The following is a 23,513-nucleotide window of genomic DNA, read 5'->3' as shown; positions in this document are numbered from 1 at the left end:
CTGTAAAGTGAGGTTTATTTGGTTTTTTCGGTTTTTTTGTTTTTCCCAGCAAGTGGCAGTGATATAGTGAAGCTCTATGATCTCACTACTCTTTGTGAAGAAACTGAAGACAAATACCAAAATCCATTCACAATGCCAGTGGCTATTCTCTTATATAAGTGAGTGCTTTAAGAAGTTAAGATGAAGAATTAGCCTTACTTACAATTTTTAAGTGTATAGCCACATTATCTACGCCAAGGTTTTAAATACCTTTTAGATTTTCATAGTTTAAAAAAAGTGTATGTATGTATGTATATATACACCTATATACTGTTCCAAAATAAACGGGGAAGGGGGGAGGGCAGGTGTATAAAACACAATATTTAGTTGTTTCTTATGGCCCTTATTCCACTGGAAGGAAAGAAGAGCGTGCCTAGACTTGAGTCTTGTAGAGAATGATGAATGGGGAGTAAAGTTGATATGAACTTCTTTTAGGGTTGCTTGCAACATGATGATGAAGAAGAATCAAAATAAGAAACACTATGGGACTGTTAGAACCCTGCTTCTGAATTGTGTTAAATTGCTGGACAAAAGCAGGCATCCTCAAGTAAGATTAACATATGCTCTCTAAAAGAATTCTGGCATTCCGATAGAGAATTGTTGCCTAGACATTAAAGCCGCCTAATTCATAGTCTGTAACTGCCCGATGGATCCAGTTTGGTAGCCAGGTACCGCGTGTGGCTCTTGAGCACTTAAAATGTGCTTCATCTGAATAGAGATGTGCTTTCAATGTAAAATACACACTGAATCTTGAAGAGTGTGTGTGCGCACATGTGTGTACACATTACATGATGAAATATTTTGTTTATTGAATCAAATGTAATATTAAAAATTGATTTCACCAGATTTTACTTTTTTTAATGTAGCCACTAGAAAATTTTAAATTTTGTGTCTGGGTCACATTTCTCTTGGATAGCACTGTTCTATAAGTTTAGAATTCACATAATTTTAATAAAGTAGTGCTGTTTTTCCTTTGTATTATCACTGTTAGAAGGTGGAAAACTATAGTCTCTTGAAAGATCCATTTACATGAATGTCAGTATGAATAAGGTCCACATCCTGTACCTCAGTATATAAAAGCATCTCTTAAAACAACCTCAGTTCTGTGCCCATGGTTTTACACCACCCTTATTACCCTCAGGTGTCTGAATTTGACAGCTGTATGTTTCAGTGTAAGGATAGTTGTTGTGTCCTGTTTAAATCAGAAGAGATACGTAGTATCTGTGATTTTTTTTTTTAAAGATCCAAGTTCATTTTAATTGTGGCCACATGCAGTTTGGAGATAAAGATTATCCTAGAGACCAAACCAAGATAAACTGTTTTTGAAGAAAAATGGCAAAGCAATTTCTGGCTTAAATATCTAATTGCTGATTAAGGTGATGGTGGTTAATAAGTTAAAAATAGTGTTAAGACTATTGCATGTCTGAGACTGAGAATTACTTAAACAGGGCTTCCCTGGTGGCGCAGTGGTTGAGAATCTGCCTGCCAATGCAGGGGACACGGGTTCGAGCCCTGGTCTGGGAAGATCCCACATGCCACGGAGCAACTGGGCCCGTGAGCCACAATTGCTGAGCCTGCGCGTCTGGAGCCTGTGCTCCGCAACAAGAGAGGCCGCGATAGTGAGAGGCCCGCGCACCGCGATGAAGAGTGGCCCCCGCTCGCCGCAACTAGAGAAAGCCCTCGCACAGAAACGAAGACCCAACACAGCAAAAATAAATAAATAAATAAATTAAAAAAAAAAAAAAAAAGAATTACTTAAACAGTAGAGTAGAATAAATGCTAATATATAAATGCTAATTTTAAGAGAAACCAGATTTTCTGGACTTTTCCCTCATTAAGCTAGTGGAGGTTTTCCCCCGGAACCATATTAGTTGCCTATTAAAGATAAACTAATTAGTTCATAGCTTGTAAAGAGAAATTCTGGTTTCTTGGTTGATGCGGAGTGATGTGTTGCTAACATTTTAGTTATGACACTTTACGCATGAAAACTTGTCTCCAGTGAAATACATTTGCCACTTTTTCTTAAGAGAGAGGGCTGGGAATGGAATAATTTTAGGAAATAAACATATCAACCCAGGAGGATTTTACAGAGTACATTCAGAGTATTGGTACTTTGAGTCAGGAACATTTCAGTGTGTATTAACAGTCTGTGGTGGAAACAGCCTGTCTGCAGGTCTCCTAAAATTTGTTAGTACAGTAGTAAAATTCATTCCACTTTAGAATGCTCAATTTTGATGAGTTACTTATATTTTTTTTCTTTTTATAAGATTATTGCTTCAGCCAATTACATGCTTTCAGAACTTTTCCAATTGGATGAACCCAAAAAAGAAGAAAGTTCAGAATCTCCATTAAATGAGAATTCTGATGAAAGTTATAGTGAAGAGGAGGAGGAGATGCCAGACAGTGATGAAAACGGATCCTACAGCACCTGTTCTGATCCATCAGATGATAACAAAGCAGTAGCTATAATTAAGTCTGTTGGAGAATTGTCAGTTCCAGAAAAATACAAATCCATTCATCAAATCAGAGTAAGCATATTGAAATTTGTATTAAAATTTCATCAGTGGAAAAACAAACAATTGTTAATTGAATACAGTTAGCATCTCAAAAGATGGCATTACTTCAGTAAATGTTTTACGGTCTCGGGTCTAATAATCATTAGCTCTATGAATTCTGAAACTTGGTTTTATAATTGTCCCAGGGTAACTGATCCACATGCAAACCTATGGTGGGCTGATGTGTAAACCACATCAATATGTTAATTTTTATGTGGGAGATTTTCCTTTCCAGTGACCAGTGTGCAGCCCTGGCTGCTCACCACGGTACTTCTTCCCGGTTGCTGTGTTGCTGGGAGACTGAATGTATTGGTTGCTTGGTGAACGTAGAATCAGAGCATATGGGTGGCTCATTGATCCATATGTGGAGAGATCTGGCACATTGTCCCTGTGCTACAGGACGGTACTTTTCAGTGACTGTGGCCATGTCAGCTGGATTGGACATGTCTCTTCTCTGGTCACAGCCCGATAGACCCTAAGAGCTTCCTGCCCTTTTGGTTTCTGTTGGTGTCGATTGTGTTGACTGTCATACCATCCATCTTTTTCTAGACAGTGTAATTATGTTTCATTTTTCTAAACTATAATTACTTTCCTGTCATATTTATAGATCATCTCTTAATTTAAGCTCTGAGTTTAACTTTCAGATGGAAATTTTATAGCCAGATAGGTTTTTAGAGGACACCTCTGTGTCACCCCAAAACATTGCCTGTCCTTCTGACCTTCTCTTCCTTCATTTCTCCTCTCATTTACCTTAGCCCCACTGCCTTTTTTTCTGTCTCTCATAAACCGTCTTTCTGAATTTTAGTGCACTTGCAGCTTGAACCCCGCAGTACAGTAAAAAAATGTTTCTGATTATAAACAAAAACATTGATTGTAAAAGGTACCTGTATTTGGGAAACTGCATTGTAACAGAACGCGATTACATTTGGAGAATGGTATGCTTACAGATTTTTTTTTTTTTTTTTTTTTTACAGAGATAGCACTTTCTATCAATATTGAAAGCACTCAGAAATACAGTCATAGTATTCATATAAACATGTCTTTCGTGGTAGCTTTGCCTTATCTCAGTACTTTTTGAAGTACAGACAGCATGGCTCCAGAGCCCCGGCCTCAGCGCTCGCTCACTGAGTGCTTGAACACATTACTTAACATCTGTGTTTACTTCTCTGTATAACGAGAATGGTAATTCCAGCCTCATAAAATTCACCAAATGGAATGCCGCGCAGAAGCTCTTACACATGATATCACTTAGTAGATGGAGGCTATTAACTGGTTCTCTTCCTAATTAAGTATATAAATTATACAGTGAGACCATTGGCAATACTTGTTAACTTATTGCTAAATTGATGACATTGTTAACTGTGTGTTACCAAGAACTAGTGCTGATTAGGAGTCAAGCTCACCCATCGGATTAGGTATACATTTATTTAAAACATTACTCCTCCCATTCTTGCTTTTTTTGTTGTAATAGAATTATTTTTTTGAATTTTAAGTACTTAAAGCAACATGTATGCTGGAAGATCTTTTTAAGCAAGATTTTTGTTGATGCTTATATCAGTTTACTCTGCAATTAAACAGTGCATTAGCCTTAAAATGTCAGATACCTCACTAAGCTGAATATACAGAAAATTCCAAAATTATTGACTTGTAGAGTTTTAGTAATTCCCAGGAGATGGAATTTGTATATTGGTGCATATTAATAATTTTAAATGTTTGTTTCTGAAGCCCAGTTGTGCGTTTCCAGTTTGCCATGACACAGAAGAGCGCTGTAGACTTGTGCTTAGCTACGTTCTGGAGGTAAGTTTCAGTGTAGACTGCACCGTTTCAGTAAAACTTGTACTTGATGTGCAAATAGTGTTTGTTTATTGGTGCCTAAATGTTATTCTGAGTGATATTCTACTGTGATTTTCCCCCCCTTTAAGCATAAGTTGAAAATTAATGTCTCCTAATTTTCAGGTCAAATGTAGTAGTTTTTTAAAGTCTGTTTTCAAAATTTAAATTCTCCTAAATGTATCTAGTAGTCCAGATATTGCCTTATATTTAGTTTCCAGTTGGTGTTCAGTGACATGTATAGTAAATGTTTCTCTTCTTTTAAAGGGTTTAAAATCTGTGGACAGCAGCATCAAAAAAGAAAGTGACCTCCCTGCCGCTGACCCCAACACCCCAATCCCACTAAAATATGAAGATGAATCCACAAGGGGGGGTCCTGAGGGTCTGGAGAAGCAGATGGCCTTGTTTTTGGACAAAAGTAAGTTGAATTGAAGTGCAAATAAGGCCTTTTCAGCGGAATAATATAGTAGGCCTTTTCAACAGCAGACTTAGGTCAATTAAGGCATTCATTGAAAGGAATTCAGAAAAAGGATATCATGTGAATGGAAAGTAGGGGAAGATATCCTTTCATTCGAAATATAAAATAAAACAGGATAATTTCGATCCTTTATAGATAGTTCTAAGAAGAACATAAGGAACCTGCTTCCTCCTGTTACCTGCTGTGAGGAACTAATGCCTTCAGCGCAGTGGGGTTCTCCTGAGAAAGCCCCGCTTCAGTAGACGCAGTCAAGGATTTAAGCACAAGGACTTAGGAACCAAACCGCACAGCTTCAGATCTCGGCTTCACTAGGGCAGGTGGTTTGACTTTTTTGAGCCTTGTTTTCTCTCTCAAAGTAGAGACAATAATAGTCCCTACTTTAAAGGGCTGTTACAATTTCCCCGGCGGTACAGTGGTTAAGACTCCGCACTTCCACTGCAGGGGGCACGGGTTCGATCCCTGGTCGGGGAACTAAGATCCCATATGCCGCACAGTGTGGCTAAAAAATTAAAAAAAAAAAACAATAATAAAGGGCTGTTACACGGAGTCAGTGAGTTCATGTACGTGACGTGCTTAGAACTGTGCACATGATGAGCACCTCGGGAGTGGCAGCCGTTGTCCCCTCACGGCACTTGAATAAGCTGCAAGAGTCACTTATAAAGGGTCTGATTGGTTCCTCAAGAACATCACTTCATGAGGAACATGTGGACTTTGAAGTCAAAGTCCTGAATCTCTCGTTTATTTTAATCTAAGTTGTATTTCTTTTTCCAACCTTATCCCCCTCCCTTTGTTTTTTAAAATCGGTTTCAGTTATTTTCAAAAGTGTTTTGAAAGCCTGTATGTTTAAAATAGTATCAAGTGCTTTCTAAAAGGTCTTTTCTTCCCTTCGTGAACATAAGGGGGCGGGGGGCAGCGTGCGTGGCAGGATTCATTTCCCCAGCATTTATGTAGTGCTTCCTGTGTGCCAGCCTGAGTCTACCCACAATGAGGAGGACCACACCAGCACTGGAGACCTCTGTCTCTCTGCTTCCTTCATGGTGTTCTCTTCTCTGAAATGCCTTTTCTGTCTCCTTCTTCCTCCCCATCTCAGCTGTTGAAAATCCTGCTCTTGTTTAAGGTCTCCGTCCTCACCTCTATCCCCAGAATTCCTTGGTTCCCTCACCACTCTGTCCTGTGAGCACTTAACTGAAGCCTGCCTTAGTCATCGTCAGCTGTGTCTAATGGTTTTACACACACACACGAACACACCTGTGAGCAAAACCTCATCTTCTTCATCTTTGGTTTTCTCACAATGCCTCACACACAGAAAATGCATATAGTAGCAGAGGAAAAAGAAATACATGCACAAATAAAACCGTAAGAGACTAAGTACTTTTCATTGCTTCAAAAGACTCAAGTGTTGGAGCTGATCAAAACATGAGACATCTTGAAGCTGGGAGATGATGGGGGGTAGGTTCCCACAGCATTTTGCTCTTCTCTCTGTCATTGCACTTAATATATTTTGTTGTGGTTTATGTTATTGGCCCATCTCCACCCCTGGTCTGTGGGGTCTTCAAGGACAGAGGCCATATAACTTCATGTCACTGTTTCTGGTGCCTAGCACGGTGCTTGGCACAGAAGTGGTCATTTGTTGGCTGAAGTGGGTAGTAATGGGCTGGACTTTAGAAAGTATTCCTGGTGGAGGAAGCAGTAAACCCAGATGGGATACAGGAAAAACAGGGTCTATGTAGGCAACAAGCTGCACCTTGATTTTGGTTGGTGGAGAGTAGGCGTGGAGTACAAGCAGGTAAGACTAAAAAAAATGGAGCTTAGGAAGTGGGCTAAGACGCTGAGACATGATTGAATAAGTGGTGAGAAGCCATTTTAATGTTTTAGAACAGGAGTTCCACTGTGATTAAAGCTGTGCTTTAGGAAGGTGAACTTTTTGGCAGGTCGACGCACAGACTAGAGAACGTAGATGTCAGTCATGAGCTCAGTTATGTTAGTGACCCTGAAAGAGTGACAGAGTTGACAGCTGCGGGGAAGCAGGCCTTCGGAAATCCCAAGTGAGAATGTCAAAACACTGCTATTCTACTTTATTGCATTTAAGTAGTAAAATACAGTATTTACCAGTTTTGTTGTAGCTATTAATAGTACCTAGGCCTGGAGTGTTTTTATCAAGAAGCAAAATTTTTTTTACAGTGAGACTTATATTCAAATAAAATGTGCTGCCTTTTTTCCCTCATGTCGTAGTGGGCTCCCTTCAGAAGGGTAATTATTCCAGTCAGTCTGGAATGATCCCTGGTTCTTGGCAACATAAAATGAAACTCCAGCTGATTCTCAAGTCATCAAAGGCCTATTATGTTTTGTCTGATGCTGCCATGAGTCTTCAGAAATATGGAAGAGCGTTACGATACATTAAATTAGCTTTGCAGAGCCATGGTAAGTCACTATAAATGAAAATATTTAATAGGCATTGGGAGGAGAGAATGGAGAAGGCATCTGAATCACAGTGAAATTTTAATCCTATTTCTGTTTTAAATTTAATTAAAAATTTTTTTTCTAATCTTGTGTATGTTTCCTAGTATTTTCCACTTTGGTTTAACATCGCTTCGTTTTGAAATACATGAAGTCATATGTGATATCTGACATAAAATAAACTTAGATACAGTGGTACAAAGCTTTCAGCTGGTAACAGATTTTCTTAATTTTTACTGTATTCCTTCATTTTTAATGTGCTGTGTTTTTTCTCCTTCCTACCCTTTCCACATAGATACTTATTGCTGCCTCTGCACCAATATGCTTTCTGAAGTGCTGCTATTTCTTTCTCAATATTTAACACTCTGTGGTGATATCCAACTAATGCTGGCCCAGAATGCAAATAATAGAGCGGCACACCTTGAAGAGTTTAATTACCAAACAAAAGAAGACCAGGAGATATTACACAGCCTCCACAGGGAGTCCAATTGTCAAGGTATGCCAGTGAGACTCATTGTTTGATTCAGAAAAATGCCAGAAATGTTAGTGTTTCGGTATTGCTGTTTTGTTTCATCATTTCTTAATGTTAAATTGAACATGATCCTGTGTATTTGTGTATAAAGTGGTTTTGAAGTATTTTATAATTACTAATTATACAACTAGAACTAATTAAATAGTCTCTGGAGACAATTGTATTGACTTTTTTTTTTTTTTTTAAAGGGAATGCTATTTATTTATTTATTTATTTTATTATTTATGGCTGTGTTGGGTCTTCGTTTCTGTGCGAGGGCTTTCTCTAGTTGCAGCAAGCGGGGGCCACTCTTCATCGCGATGCGCGGGCCTCTCACTATCGCGGCCTCTCTTGTTGCGGAGTACAGGTTCCAGGCGCGCAGGCTCAGTAATTGTGGCTCACGGGCCCAGTTGCTCCGCGGCATGTGGGATCTTCCCAGACCAGGGCTCGAACCCATGTCCCCTGCATTGGCAGGCAGACTCTCAACCACTGCGCCACCAGGGAAGCCCCGTATTGACTTTTTACACTTCTCTTTTTGTAAGGTTTTTCTGGGAAACCCTTTAGTCAACAAACCAAGCCATGATTTTCTTTTGAAAAGGAGTTAACAGTTGGTAAAAGTGGATGAATTACTTTTTGAATGGTTCACCTTTTGAATGGTTCCTGAGGGCTAAAATACAGTGATCATTATTTTTTAAATGTAGTTCACAGCTGTCTGTTTTTGGAGTTGTCAGATTTTAAACCTGGAAGATAGGAGAATTTAGTCTGTAGAGCAGTATCCCTCCCTCTTAGCTCAGTACAGTTATATAAGCACCTTGCAATTAGGGCAGTAAATGAGACATGAGGTGCTTTTGTAATGTATCATGGAGTTGTTTTATTGTGCTCTTAAATCGTTTATATCACTTTATATCCACATCCCAAAAAACTTTGGACTTTTAACATCTTGAGAAGTATACTGGGGGAGGAAATGTATTATTGTGGGGTTTTTTTGCCCTCTTTCTCCCCTTCTGAGTTTCTCAAATAATCATTTTATTTTAATAGACATGGTGATAAAATCCTTAGTTTGTTTTTGCCATTCCCATCATGTTAATTTCATATAAGGTACTTCTTTGTAAGAGTGATGTGCTCTTTGAAAGTTATCAGCAGGAGTACTACCCTTTTTCTCCCTTGAATTTTTGGGCCCTGCACCTGAGTTTACTCCAGTCTCCACTAGATGGCACGTTTAAGTCTTTGAGAGCTTATCTGTCAGCTTCTTCAGTGACTTAAACTTACATTGGCAAACTCTAATGTACATAACTAGCCTCTGTAGCAATCCGAACTTTATTTCAAGAACTGTTTCCAGTAATTAAAAAGGAAAAAATGGTTTACCTTGTGTTAGTGGACACCTTTAGGTCTGTATCAATAAGCAGTGGACCTGGTAAAATCTGGGTCTTGGGAGTTGTTTTTAGGCAGGAAAATATTTCTTTTAATCCAACATTAATGCCCCAAGAAAATATAGTTTTTAAAATAAATTCAGAGATCTTTTCTTTTGAAATTTAAAATTTTAGTTGTATTAATTGAATCTTACTATGTTTATACTATATTGCATATTATAGTATAAGCATAATTTTACTATATGTTAGTTTGTCTTAAAAGTATTAGATTACTTAGATACTAAGGAAGAAGCGTTCATATGACTCATGGTGATGTTTCCTTTTTTTTCTTTTAAGGATTTGCATGGGCAACTGATTTGTCTACGGACTTAGAAAGTCAACTTTCAGTTAGTTGTAAATGTTATGAGGCTGCTAATGAAATCTTGCAGTTTAGTGACTTAAAAAGTCAAAATCCAGAACAGTATATACAAGTATTGAAGAGAATGGGTAACATTAGAAATGAAATCGGTGTCTTTTACATGAATCAGGCTGCCGCATTACAGAGTGAGAGAGTAGGTGAGTACGTCTCTGGGGTCCTGTCTTTATTGCCTGCTCTCTTAGAAAATCGTGCTGATTTTACATGGTTCAAGCCAAGAACTGTGGCATTTGTTTTTATGTCATAAAGGGGTGCACTATTAAAGAATCTTTTATTATTAAATTCTCAAGGAATAAAAGTAGGAAAAGACATTATTTCCCCTTGGGAGTCATCATTTCACTGTCCTCCATCCTCCATCTGGTCAGTTCAGAAGTGAGTTGGACAGTCAGCCATGTGCTCTGCTCTATACTGGATGTGTAATTGGCTAAGACATAGTTCTCCGAGCTGAGAAGCCAGATATGAATACAAATCTCTGAAAAATGCTGTAAGTACAAATGCCGTACAGTAGAGGAGTGGGGAAAGGAGACGTTCCTTGAAGTTATGGCGTTCTTGGAAGGCTTGTGGGAAGAAGGTGTAGTTTGGGCAGATTGCAACATGATATGATTGCAGCAGGCAGATGTGGGAAAGGTGGGATGTCTCGACCGGAGTAGGCAGCATTAGGAAGGAGCCAAAGATATAGTGTCCAGTGGGTGTTTAGAGGAGCAGCGAGTGGTCTTCAGTGATTCAGGCAGAGGGGGTTGGATTCATCTGCGCCCATGTTGAGTTTGAGAAGCCAGTGGACATGTATGTGAATGGTATGATTTAGTAGTCAGTTAGAAATGTGTGCTTAGAGCTCTTTGGGTTAGCAAGGCATAGGTTGGGAACCATTCACATAGGGGTGATAGTTGAAGCCATGAGAATGGGTGAAACTGTAGAGGCTGTACACACAGCATGGGAAACCAAATGGGCCGAGATAAAACTGAGGACAGCAGGTAGGTTGAATAAGTTATTGTGTGCCTGTTGATCTGTGAGCTGTACTTGGCACAGGGATACAGAGGTCATTGCCGGTGGGAGAACCTGTGCTTTTTTGTTGTTGTTATTTATACGTATATAATACATTTTTAAAATTGAGATATAAGAACCTATGCTTTTAAGGTGCCTCTGGAGGAGGAAGTTGGTGAAGGTGTATGAAAAGTGGTTGTCAGAAACCTAGGAGAATTAGAAGACACAGACTGTGCCTCTTGAAATTCATGGGACCATGTCTTATGAATCTTTATGAAATAGTGCTTTGCTCGATGTTTTTATTTGCCTGCTTTAATATCATCTGGTTAATAGAGAAGAGGACTCCGAGTGTTGTGTCAGTCTGCCCGGCTGCCACAGACTAGGTGGTTTCAACAACAGACATTTCTTTCTCACAATGTGGAGCTGGGAGTCCAAGGCTGGATTTCTCTGAGACTTCTCTCCTTGGCTTGCAGGTGGCCACTTTCTTGCTGTGTCCTCACCTGGTCTTTTCTCTGTGTGTGTTCCTGACGTCTCTCTCTCTTATGAGAACACCAGTCATTTTGGATCAGGGTCCCACCTTATGACCTCATAAATGAGACCTTAGTCACATTTGTGGTTAGGGCCTCAACATGAATTTGGGGCGGGGGGACACAGGTGTGATGAGAATAGTGCGCTGCAGTGGGCCCAGGTGGCTGGTGGTCCACTAGACGTCCTGTCACTGCCACGCTCTCATCATCTCATTGAGAGACACTGGTGGGTTTACGCCGATATCTGCTTACGCAATTGTTTTCTTTCTTTTTTTGTGAAGTGAGCAAAACTGTGTCTACTGCAGAGCAGCAGTTGTGGAAAAAAAGCTTTTCTTGTTTTGAAAAGGGAATTCACAACTTTGAGTCAATTGACGATGCCACAAACGCTGCCCTTTTATTATGTAACACGGGACGACTCATGCGCATTTGTGCACAGGCGCACTGTGGTGCAGGTGATGAACTTAAACGTGAATTTTCTCCAGAAGAAGGCTTGTATTACAATAAGGTAACTTGCTTACGTGTTGGGCCTCATCTGTTCACACCTGATTGTCCTTTACACTTTGCTACAGCTCCACTAAAAGGTTATAAAACCAAAATAATTAACAACTGTGGTGATGGCACAGGACTAGACAGATCATTAAAACACTTAGAAACTGGCCTAAGCGTACTGAGAATTTAGTAGTGAAGATGACAGGTTGAATTGGTAGGGAAAGATGATTGATTGTTCAGTAAATTACATCGGTGTAGTGAGAGCACGTCAGATGGATTAAAGATCGACACGGAGAAGTGCAACTCTGGAAGTCCCAGAGGAAAATACAGGTAGACGGTTATCTGATGGGATGGGAAAGGACTTTTGCAGCATAACACAAAGAGCAAAAATTGCGACGTAAAAGATGGATAAATTCAAATGCATAAAAATTGTTTTTTAAATGCACAACGGAAAGCAAAATTGAAAAGCAGTCCACAATCCAGGGAAAATACTTAGAGCGCACATGACAGATCAGAGGTTAATAAACCCTTAATATATAAAGAACAATTAAGAATCATTGAAAATAAACTGCCCCAATAGAAGAACAAATAACCTTGAACAAAAAAGTCATACGTGTAAAAAAAAAAAAAAAAAAAAGTAAATGGTTAATATGTAAGAAAAATTTCAAAATTTAAACTTTTATGAAATTTAAAAATCAAGTTTTTTTAATCAAATTGTGAATATTTTTTGGCAAATGGTAATATCCAGTGTTGGGGGAGGTACAAGAACACTCATTTAGTCGAGAACTTTGAAGCTGTTTAAATTACGTTAGTGAGCAATGTTCATTGCATAGAGAACTTAAAAAAAAAAAGTGATCTTGTTTTTCTTTAAGCCTACATATACACAGAAAAAGTGGATAAGTACACACCAGAAATGTAGACATTATTGCTGGGTGATGGAATTCAGTGTGATTTTATTTGATTACATACAATGACCATGTATTTCAGCATGGTGGTGACAGAGGTGGGAAGGGTTGCTTCTTTATACAATCAAACCCAGCAAATTTTTTATCCATAGACTTGTCAGATTATTTTTTCTAGTTTGCTAGTTATATAAGCTGTAATTCTCATTTAGAAAGAAAGGAAAACAAATGAAAAAAATGCATCCTCATGCTTCACATGAGTCATAAAACACTCAGATGGGCTGATGATAGACTCGAGAGGAAATGTGGGCAACATGCAGTCCACTTTAAATCACTTTCTTCATTGAAATGGTGTCACTGATTTACTTTTTTCCTTTCCTCATGATATCAGTCTTTTATAAATTCTCTCAAATTAATGTTGGGGTGATTGTGAGGCATGTTTTACTTTATGGTGTATATTTAAACTGAGTCACAACGGTCCGCTTTCCTCCCTTGCAGGCTGTTGATTACTACTTGAAAGCTCTAAGATCCTTGGGAACACGAGACACACACCCAGCTGTTTGGGACTCAGTGAATTGGGAATTGTCCACTACTTATTTTACTATGGCAACTCTACAGCAAGATTATGCTCCGTTATCTAGAAAAGCTCAAGAGCAGGTAATATTTGCTGGATTATAAAGAAGTCTTAACCTTACTTATTCCTTTGTTTGACAGATATTGAGCATCTGTTATAGTCTTTTCCTTGACAAGCAGTGTTTAAATGTTTTTAAAATTCTTACATAAGATTATGGGATTGTCATTTTTTTCCTCCCCCTTAAAAAAAATACACAGATTGAAAAAGAAGTCAGTGAGGCTATGATGAAGTCCCTGAAATACTGTGACGTGGACTTGGTGTCTGCTCGACAGCCTCTTTGTCAGTACCGAGCTGCAACCATCCATCACAGGCTGGCGTCCATGTACCACAGTTGTCTGAGGAATCAGGTATTGCCATTTCGATTCAAGTTAAGTGCCAAGTCCATTTAAAAGTGTTCTGGTGCTTTTCTTACATTTCTGTAGACATTTAAAATGACATCTATTCTTTTAGCCATTTGAGAAAAACTTGGACTGTAGGTATTTTTCCCCTCTCTCCTATGCTATGTATTTTTCTATTATAATTGGGTCTTAGTTTGCAAAATTATGTGTTTGCCTGGGTGTATTATTTAGATTTTTTTAAAATGTAGTTAGGCTTTATAGTAACGGTTCTATGCCAATTTTAAAGTATGCATTGCTCATTTAAAAAAATTTTTATTGTGAAATAGAGCATGCATATAAAAGCACATAGAAAATGTATGTGAAGCATTTATACAGTTTAAAGAATAACAAAGGAAACCCCTGTGTACCTCCCCTTGAGGTTAAGGAACGGAAGAGTCCTTCAGGGATCCCCTGTGTACCCCTCCCTGTTGAGTCTCTCTCAGTACCCACCCACATTAACTACTGTCCCAGATTTTCTATTATGTCTGTACCTTTTCTGTGTTTTAACACTTAAACAGCATGTTTACATTTTACCTGGTTGTGAACTTTATAGAACAAGCCATACTGTACATATTTTTCTGTGGCTTATTGCTTTTTAGTTAACATCATGTTTTGGAGATTCTTCCAGGTTGATACACGTAGCTGTTCATTTTCTCAGCTCAGTAGTATTCATTAAATGAATATATCACAGTGTATTTATGCATTCTATGATTACTGAACTTTGGGGTTGCTCTGTCTGAGGCTGTTAACAGTAATGTTACGAACAGTCTTACACCTGAACCCTGGTGCTCAAATGCATGCATTTCTAAGGGTAGTTTGAGGCCTCAGCTGAAGGTGCCGTCCTTCAGAGAGGCTGCCTTGCTTCTGCCAGGAGTCTTGTGCGTATAGTTTCTCAGGGATATTTTTTTATTGTTTTTTTGTTCTCCCTTTCTTAGCTCAGCACCAAGACAAATTATCTTGCAGTTCCTTGGGTGTGGGTTTACTTCTGGGATGCCTTTATCCTGGAAATACTGTCCTTTGAGGTCCAGCTGAATCTGGAGAGGGTTTTTTTCCACTCTGAGCTGGCCCTAGACTCTTTTCCCCTTGCCACAGAGGGCCCCCAACCTAAATTCACATTTGTCCAGATGGCCTAATATCCTCATGGCAAAAGCAAGCTTGAGAGAATTGCAAGTCAGTTCACTGGGGGAAGAATTGTCTGTTCAGCAAATCATGCTGGGACAACTGGACATCTGCGTGCAGAAGGATAGGGTTGGACTCCTCCCTCACATAACATAAAAATAAACTGAAAATGGATTAAAGACCTAAATGTAAGAGGTAAAACTCTAAGACTTATAACAAAACACTAAAAAGTATTTAGTGGTCCAGAGACTTGGTTAAGTAGTTATTGTGAAATCAAAGCCTTAGGATTTTATTTTTGGTTCTAGGTTGGTGATGAACATCTTAGGAAGCAGCACCGGGTGCTAGCAGATCTTCATTACAGCAAAGCTGTAAAGCTTTTTCAGCTTCTGAAAGATGCTCCATGTGAACTACTTAGAGTACAGTTAGAAAGAGTAGCATTTGCAGAATTTCAGATGACCAGTAAGTCTCACTTTTTTATTTCTCAGATTTGTATGCATTGGCTTAGTGTTGGATTGTCTTAGAGTGAGGCAGACTATGGATCTCTCTTGGATGTAAGCAATATTGTTTTCTTTTGAATTTGCCCATAGTTAATGTCTTTGGGTAGGGACAGTTTTTGAAATGCTTTTTAAAACTTAGAGAAATGCATTCACTTATGTTTAATGACTAGAAATACTGAAATATAGCCCAGGATTTCTTACTTGAAAAAAAATTATGACAAGTTAGTTTAGACAATTAAAGATTTTAAGCATCATGAACAAGATGGGAGTGGAGAACCAGTGATGGAGAAGTGGTGGGCTTCACTGAGTCCCTGTGAACGAAGAACCAAGACTGGCAGCTTTGGATTGTGGTTCTAGAACAGACTTTAACTGCAGATCCTGAGCAAGGTGGCGCTGAAGTGGGGGGGCAGGGAAGGCGAAAGCGAGGCGCTTCACTTATCATTTCCCACGGCGGAGTAAGCTGGCCCTCCACCGCTGCGCAATGTTTTCTGAGTTCCCTCCTCGCCCTTGTTTACCTGCTCCCCTTCTGCACAGGGACCTTTTGAGAAATCTCTCTTGTGTGGTGAAGAAGCAAGAGACATTTATTTGAAGTACAGCAATTCCATTGGTTTCATTTCAGTTTTCTTCTATAAAATTAAAATAAATTTAATATTTAACATATGCATGACTCTTTATATAGTATCTCTGGAAGGATGGACGAGAAACTGACGGCATTGTCACTTCCGTGGCTTTCAGTGTATGCCCATTTGGACCTTATACATTTTGACAGGGTATTACCTATTCAGAACAGTTTTTAGAAATACTTTTTACTAAAAGCATCTTTTTAAACATTTTGCCAGTATATAGTGCCTAGCTGAATGTCTCGGGTGGTCACCCGGGATTAATAGTAGCTCTTTCTGGGGGCAGTCTGGGGTGATCTTCTTTTCCAATTTGCATCTTTGAATTTTCTGCCATGTTTGAATTCCTTAGAATGAACAGGCATCGTTTTTATTAAAAAAAAAAAAAAAAAAGTAGATACTGGGAACAAATTTGCTGAGATGATAAGTATGCTTAATTCCCTTTTTAAAAAATGTTTAATATTGTGACTGTAAAACCAGATAGTGAGGAAGGGAAACAATGATTGTTTATTGCCTTGTCTAGTCTTACTATTTTTCTTTAGGGATAGTTACTAGACAAAAGTTGGATTTAGAAGATTTCTTGGGATGCTCATGAGCTACCTTTACAGCATTTGAAAATCGGAATTTTCATTAATACATTGACATTGGATGGGTTTCTAGATTTATATTTAAAGGAATGATCATTTTGTGTTTGACACTCTAGGTCAGAATAGCAATATTGGAAAATTAAAAACACTTTCTGGGGCTCTTGATATAATGGTGAGAACTAAGCACGCATTCCAGCTCACCAGAAAGGAGCTTGTAGAGGAATTTGACCAGGTAAATGGAAAAAAGATTTATCATTGTTTTTTATGTGTCTTAAACTAAATGCTACATGACTGTGTATAGTGGGCATATGGGATGCGTGTATGTGTATATATGTGTCTGTATATGCATTGTGTGTGTACAGATACATACATAAATACATATGCTCTGCATAAAAACATGTTAACAGTGATTTTATTACATTTTCTTGGTGGAATTATTAAACTCTAATTTACAAGTGTATCTTTTATATTTTAAAATTATTTCTTGTGGGCTTCCCTGGTGGCGCAGTGGTTAAGAATCCGCCTGCCAATGCAGGGGACACGGGTTCGAGCCCTGGCCCGGGAAGATCCCACATGCCGCAGAGCAACTAAGCCTGTGCGCCACAACTACTGAGGCCTGTGCGCCTAGAGCCTGTGTTCCACAAGAGAAGCCACCACAATGAGAAGCCCGCACACCGCAACGAAGAGTAGCCCCCACTCGCCACAACTAGAGAAAGCCCGCGCGCAGCAACGAAGACCCAACACAGCCAAAAATAAAATAAATACATTTATTTTAAAAAAATTATTTCTTTAAATAACCACATAGACCTTGGTTAATAATAAGGCCCTGGGAGTATAAAGTCTGTTAAGTTTTGCTTTTGTTTTTTTGTTTGTTTGTTTTTTTAAGAGAAAGGTCTGTGCCTTCTTTTATAATTTCCACTAAACTGTCTGCAGTTGAATGGTGATTGGGCTTAAGCAGGCTCCTTGGGAAGGCCTTCCCGGTTTGCCAGGCATTCCCGCATTCATGCTGCCTTCTGCTGAAAGCTTCCCTGAGTCCCGGTGGCCTCCAGCCTATTTCCAAACTCTGGTTCTCAAACCATACAGTACCCATTTCCATCTTGCTCCTTGAGCGTCTGACGTTGGAAAGTCAGGAGGTTTTTGTTCAGGATTAGTTTCTTCTACGTAAGTGCCTTTTAGGTCTGAGACATTTTTTTAACGTGGTTTAGTCTATCAAAATGTTCTCAGGGGAGGGAGGAGGAGGAGGAGGCCGTGACGAGGCTGCCAGCAGGCTGGCCCCAAGGGAAAAATCATGTCAGGTTTGCTCTGTTTTGCTTTTGGTTTAAAAGTTTACTGGATTATTGAAATGGCGGTTCCATCACTTCAGTATGAAACTGTGAGGTAGCTTAGGTGAAATAACTTTGTGTTGTTTCTAGCCTAAGAGTGAAGAGACCCCTCCAGCTGCTGATTCTTCTAGTCTCAATCGAGAAGAAGTGATAAAACTCCTGGGTATATTTGAATCTCGCTTGTCATTCCTTCTTCTTCAGTCCATCAAACTGCTGTCTTCAACTAAAAAGAAAACAAGGTAAATTTTGTGGAAATTTCTTTCCAAGCACCTTACCTATATACTTTTTATTACTGATAACTGTAAAAGGATGGGCCCCATTCTTTGTTGTGTTTTTTAAGTGGTGCTCTTTTGTGATTTGGTAAATTGAGTGAGAATCATCTCCATGTGGCCTACTACGTGTTGAGATTATAGAAACAAAGAAATCTTGCTGCCTAAGGATAAATACCCTATAGGTTGTAATATTTTCCCTGAGAGAGATGAATGACCTAGAATGAAGACCTTAACTGTTTCTTGTAACTCTTCTGAGCATTGTGTTTAATGGGAAGTCAGAACTAGTTTAGATACTCAGGGCCAAGCGCATCATAAAAAGTAGGTGACAGAACATCAAAGTCTCTCTAAAGCCCAAGAAACTAGTGAAGAGAAGAGTGAGCATCTCGGCAAATACACCTGTAACATCTTATACAATTATGTTGTTTTCCAGAGTTATTAGGTTGGGATTAGTAATTTAATTTGAAATTCTGGTAGTAAATACTAGATCAGGAAAATAATGTAAACAATATGCCTTTCTTTCTTTTTTTTTTTTTTTTAGTATAAGTATAATCCAGCCATATTACAAAATTTGAAAAATAGAAAAAGGAAAAAGAAAATCATTTATCCTAATATATTCATTCTTGTCAGTTATCCTGTGCATATTTTACCAATTTATAAAATTGGGATACAGATAATTTTTGTCTCTTATGTTTTATTTATATATAGTAAAATTCATCCTTTGTGGTGTACAGTTCTTCAAGCTTTGACAAATGCATAGATATGTATGTCTACTGCCAAAATCATGGTACAGAGCAGTTCCATCAATCCAAAAATTCCCTCTTGCTGCCTCTTTATAGTTAATTCCTCTCCTGATTTCAGTTCCTTAGTATCTCGGGGAGAAAGCATTCTGTCTCCTGCTATGAAGTGTGACATCAGCTACAGGTTTTTGTAGATCAAGTTGAGGATGTTCCCTTCTATTCCTAGTCTGCTGAGAGTTTCTATCATGAATGAATGTTAACTTTTTGTCAGATGCTTGTGCTATATACATTGAAATGACTGTATCATTTTCCATCTTTAATCTGTTAATATAGTGGATTACATTGATTTTTTTTTTTTTAATGTTAAACCAGCTTTGAATCCCTGGGATAAACTAGTACTTTGTTGTGGTGTATTGTTTTTTTTATGTATTGTTGGATTCCGTTTGCTAATATTGTGTTGAGAATTTTTGTGTCTGTTCATAAGGGGTATTGGTCTATACTTCTCTTGTAATGGTTTTATCTGGTTTTGGTATTCGAGCAATGCTGGCCTCATAAAATCAATTGGCAAGTGTTCCCTCTCCTGTTTTTTGAAACAGATTGGAATTTATTGGTGAAACCATTTTAACATAGAGTTGGCTTTATGAAAAGTTTTAACAATTAGTTCAATTTCATTTCATAGATATAATATTATTCAAGTTGTCTTTTTTTCTTCTTGAGTTTCACCTGTTGTCAAATATATAGGTTCACAGTATTCCGCTGTTAGCCTTTTAATATCTAAAGGAGTTTTTAGTGATAGCCCTTCTCTCATTCCTGATATTAGTTTTATCTTCTCTTTTTTTTTTTTGGTCTGGTTAGAAGTTTATCAATTTTATTGATCTTTTCAAAGAACTAGCTTTTGGTTTGGTTTCTCTTCCATTGTTTTTTATTTTCAGTGTCATCGATTTCTACACTTATCTATATTTCTTTGCTTTTGTTTATTTTGGGTTTAATCTGCTCTTTTTCTGTATTTATTTATTCATTCATTCATTCATTCATTTATGGCTGTGTTGGGTCTTTGTTGCTGCGGGCGGGCTTTCTCTAGTTGTGGCGAGCGGGGGCTACTCTTCGTTGCGGTGCATGGGCTTCTCATGCGGTGGCTTCTCTTGTTGCGGAGCACAGGCTCTAGGTGCATGGGCTCAGTAGTTGTGGAGCACGGGCTTAGTTGCTCCACGGCATGTGGGATCTTCCTGGACCAGGGCTTGAACCCGTGTCCCCTGCATTGGCAGGCAGATTCTTAACCACTGTGCCACCAGGGAAGTCCCTTTTTCTGGTTTCTTAAAGTGGAAGCCTAAATTACTGATTTGAGACCCTTTTTCTTTGTAAATATAAGTATTTGCCACTATAGGGACTTCCCTGGTGGTCCAGTGGTTAAGACTTCGCCTTCCAATGCAGGGGGTGCGGGTTCGATCCCTGGTTGGGGAGCTGGGATCCCGCATGCCTCATGGCCAGAACACCAAAACATAAAAAGAACAGAAGCAATATTGTAACAAATTCAATAAAGACTTTAAAAATGGTCCACATCAAAAAAAAAAATCTTTAAAAAAAAAAAAAGTATTTGCCACTATAACTTTTCTTCTAAGCACTGCTTTTGCTATATCTCACAAATTTTGATATATTTTCCTTTTCATTCAGTTCAAAGTAATTTTTTTATATCTCCTGAGATGTCCTCTTTGATCCATGTATTATTTAGAGGCATGCTGCTTAATGTCTGAATATTGGGACTTTCCAGATATCTTTCCATTATTGATTGCTTTATTTTAATTGCACTATGGGCTGAGATCATAACTGCATATGATTTCTCTTCTTTCACAGTTGTTTAGATTTGTTTTATGGCCAAGAATATGGTTTGCCTTGGCAGGTGTTCCATGTGCACTTGAAAATTATGAGTAGCCTACTGTTTGGTGGAGTGTTGTGTAAATGTCAGTTAGGTTTAGTTGGTTCAGCGTGTTGCTCAGGTCTTCTGTATTCACACTTTCTGTCCACTTGTTCAGTCAGTTACTGAGAGAAGCACGTTGAAGTTCCCAGTGACTATTGTGTGGATTCATCTGTCTCTCCTTTCGATTCTTTCAGTTTTGTTTCACCTATTTTGAGGCTCTATTAGTCACATACACATTTAGGACTGTTATATCTTGGAGAACTGAGCCCCTTATATAGCATGTGATGTCCATCTTTGATATTAATATAGCTGCTCAGCTTTATTTGGTTAATGTCTTTTTCCATCTTTTGCTTTTGACCTAGCTATGTCTTTTAAATTAAATGTGAGTTTCTTATAGATCGCATATAGTTGAGTCTTGCTTTTTCAATCCATACTTACAGGTGGTATTTTTAGACCAGTCACATTTAATGTGATTATTGATGTAGTTAGATTTAAATCTGTCATCTTGCTAGCTGTTTTCTGTTTGTCTTTTTCTGCCTTGAGTTAATTGAACATTTTCTATGATTTCTTTTTATTTCACTATTGATTTATTATTTATACCACTTTTTAAAGTTTTGGTGGTTGACCCAGCGTTTACATTCTTAATCGGAGGCCACCTTCAAATAATGTTATACTGCTTCACATGTGTGAAGACTTTAAAACAATATGCTCCCAGTTCTTCCCTTCCATCATTTGTAGTTATCATTGATTTTACTTTTACATGTAATAAACAAACAATACACTGCTACTGTTTTTGCTTAGATAGTATGCCTTTTGTCTATATAAAGTTTTAAGAGAACAAGGAATTTTTTTGCCTTTATTTATTCCATTTCTGGTGCTCTTAACTTCTGTGTAGATAGACCATTTTTTTGTGTGGTATCATATTCTTTCTACATGAAAAACTTCCTTTATTGTTTTTTATAGTATAGGTGTGCTAGCAAGGAATTCCTCCTTTCTTGTGAGAGTCTTTATTACTTTTTCAGGTTTTAGAAGATCTTTTGGCTGGGTATAGAATTCTTTCCACACTTCAGAGATGTCACTGCATTGCCTTCTGGTTTGCACATTGTCTGACAAAGTCTGCTGTTCTGATCTTTGTTCTTCTGTATGTCATGTACCTTTTTCGCTCTAGCTGCCCTCAAGATTTCTTCCTTCTCTTCCCCCAGCAGTGTGGGCATTATATGCCTAGGTGATATGATTTTTTTTTCCCTCCTCAGTGTTTTTATTTCTTCTCCAATTTCTCTTTTTCTTTGGTTCCACTTATACCTATATTAAACTGTTTGATACTGTTCCACAGCTTTTAGGTGTTGTGTTTTTTACAGGTTTTTTCTTTTTGTGTTTCAGCTTAGGCGATTTCCCTTGACCTGTCTTCAAGTTCACTGTTTGTTGACTCAGTTTTGTGTCACATACGGTTGGACTTGTTGAAGGCATTCTTTGTCTCTGTCACTGTGTTCCTCATTTCTAGTATTTACCTTGGTTCTTTCTTACAGTTTCCCTCTCTCTGCTGCAGTTACCAATCTGATGCTGCACGTCGTCCACATTTTCCATTTGAGCCTTTTAATCATTGTCATTTTAAATCCCCTGTCAGATGGTTCCAACATCTGTGTCGTGTGTGAGTCTGGTTCTGTTGATTCTTTGACTCCTGGCAGTGTGTGGTTTCCTTGCCTTTCTACATCTTGTAATTGTTTGTGGGAAACTGGGCATCTCCTATAGGATAGTAGAGCTGAGGGAAATGATTATTAAGCCTGGCAAGTTTGTACACCTGTCTCATGCTAGGCCTTCAGTGTGGGGAGTTTGAGTTCATTTTTCAGGTCTGGCGTTGAGCTGTGGTTGAGATTTTCTTGTTGCCTTGGTTACCTCCCGTGTCCCTCTGGCAGTGCCTGGGTCGGGGTGGAGCAGCTCTGTGGAGGCTTCTTGTAACGTCTTCTCCATCTTCACGTTTGGTCTTCTTCGTGTAGCATCTCAAAGAGGGCCTGTCTTCATGCTCTTACAGCTCCCAGCTGTATTCCACTCGCTGGTCCCTCAGTGCTTTGTAGCTGTTAGGGAGGGGAGGGGGAGTTGGCCAGGCTTCTCACTTGTTTTGGGTAAGCCTCAGTCTGGGGCCGACCCTGTGTCCCTGAGTGTCAGGGGTGTGGCCTTCCCCCTGCTCCCACCCCTCCCCCAGGGCTAGTGTTTCTTCTGTTCCCCTGTCTGCACTGACTTTCACCACCAGCGCTGCTCCCTCCCCACCCCCGCCCCACCTATTCAGGCTTCTGGTTCCTTCGGAGAAGGGTCCAGTGGGTTTGGGTTGCCTGCCCCACCCCCTCCCACGCTGCAGCAGCTGTTCCCCTCGCCCAGGCCTGCCCTACAGGAGCGCGGCCTGGGACTCTCACCAGGCTCTTACGGCAGCTCCTGCTGGGGCTCTTGCAAGCCCCCTCCCTCACCAGCCCTCTCTTGACTTCTACCAGCTCATTAACTATTTTAGCTAAATTCTTCTTTCCGTGTCCAGCTGTGTCCGCCCCAGGTGAGGAAGAATTTTCCTGTCTCTCCCAGTGGTAGCCTCTCTGTCCTTAGTTTTCAGACTAGTTGGTGGCCCTGCAACCCCAGCTCTCTGATGGGTTCAAGCAAAGTCATGACCTCGTAGGTTGTCCTGCTTTTATTGCTGTTTTTGTCGTAAGGGTGGTGGGAATGATACTTTTTCCAGCTCTCTACATCCTAAGCAGAAACTCCCTCTCCTAATTGTTTTTGAGTAATTCTCTCTGGTCTAAGAAGAGCATTCGTTTTGAGAGGAGCACTGGGTATTAGGTGCGCTGCCGTCTCAGCCCCATTGTTAACCCTGGGCGGCTACTCCGGGTCCTGTTACTGGT

The 23,513-nt window shown here is 39.2% G+C and overlaps 1 protein-coding gene across 3 annotated transcripts in view; it reads left to right on the top strand.

The window, feature by feature from the left end:
- The window catches only part of EDRF1 (erythroid differentiation regulatory factor 1), a 39,706-nt gene that overhangs the window by 11,565 nt on the left and 4,628 nt on the right, over positions 1-23,513 (top strand). For all 3 annotated transcript variants that reach the window (XM_061192252.1, XM_061192242.1, XM_061192233.1), the window contains 14 exons: positions 50-158; positions 475-586; positions 2,307-2,567; positions 4,320-4,391; positions 4,692-4,842; positions 7,135-7,323; positions 7,655-7,855; positions 9,577-9,795; positions 11,445-11,668; positions 13,053-13,211; positions 13,386-13,535; positions 14,990-15,143; positions 16,502-16,617; positions 17,798-17,946. In XM_061192252.1, coding sequence (XP_061048235.1) covers positions 50-158; positions 475-586; positions 2,307-2,567; positions 4,320-4,391; positions 4,692-4,842; positions 7,135-7,323; positions 7,655-7,855; positions 9,577-9,795; positions 11,445-11,668; positions 13,053-13,211; positions 13,386-13,535; positions 14,990-15,143; positions 16,502-16,617; positions 17,798-17,946 — 2,266 coding nt within the window. The remainder of the gene's footprint in view (positions 1-49; positions 159-474; positions 587-2,306; positions 2,568-4,319; positions 4,392-4,691; positions 4,843-7,134; positions 7,324-7,654; positions 7,856-9,576; positions 9,796-11,444; positions 11,669-13,052; positions 13,212-13,385; positions 13,536-14,989; positions 15,144-16,501; positions 16,618-17,797; positions 17,947-23,513) is intronic.

Source organism: Eubalaena glacialis, chromosome 1 (assembly GCF_028564815.1).
Source record: "Eubalaena glacialis isolate mEubGla1 chromosome 1, mEubGla1.1.hap2.+ XY, whole genome shotgun sequence".
In the NCBI taxonomy this organism is placed as follows: domain Eukaryota; kingdom Metazoa; phylum Chordata; class Mammalia; order Artiodactyla; family Balaenidae; genus Eubalaena; species Eubalaena glacialis.
The sequence above is the reverse complement of the archived record's forward strand: the minus strand, read 5'-3'. Positions and strand labels throughout refer to the sequence as shown.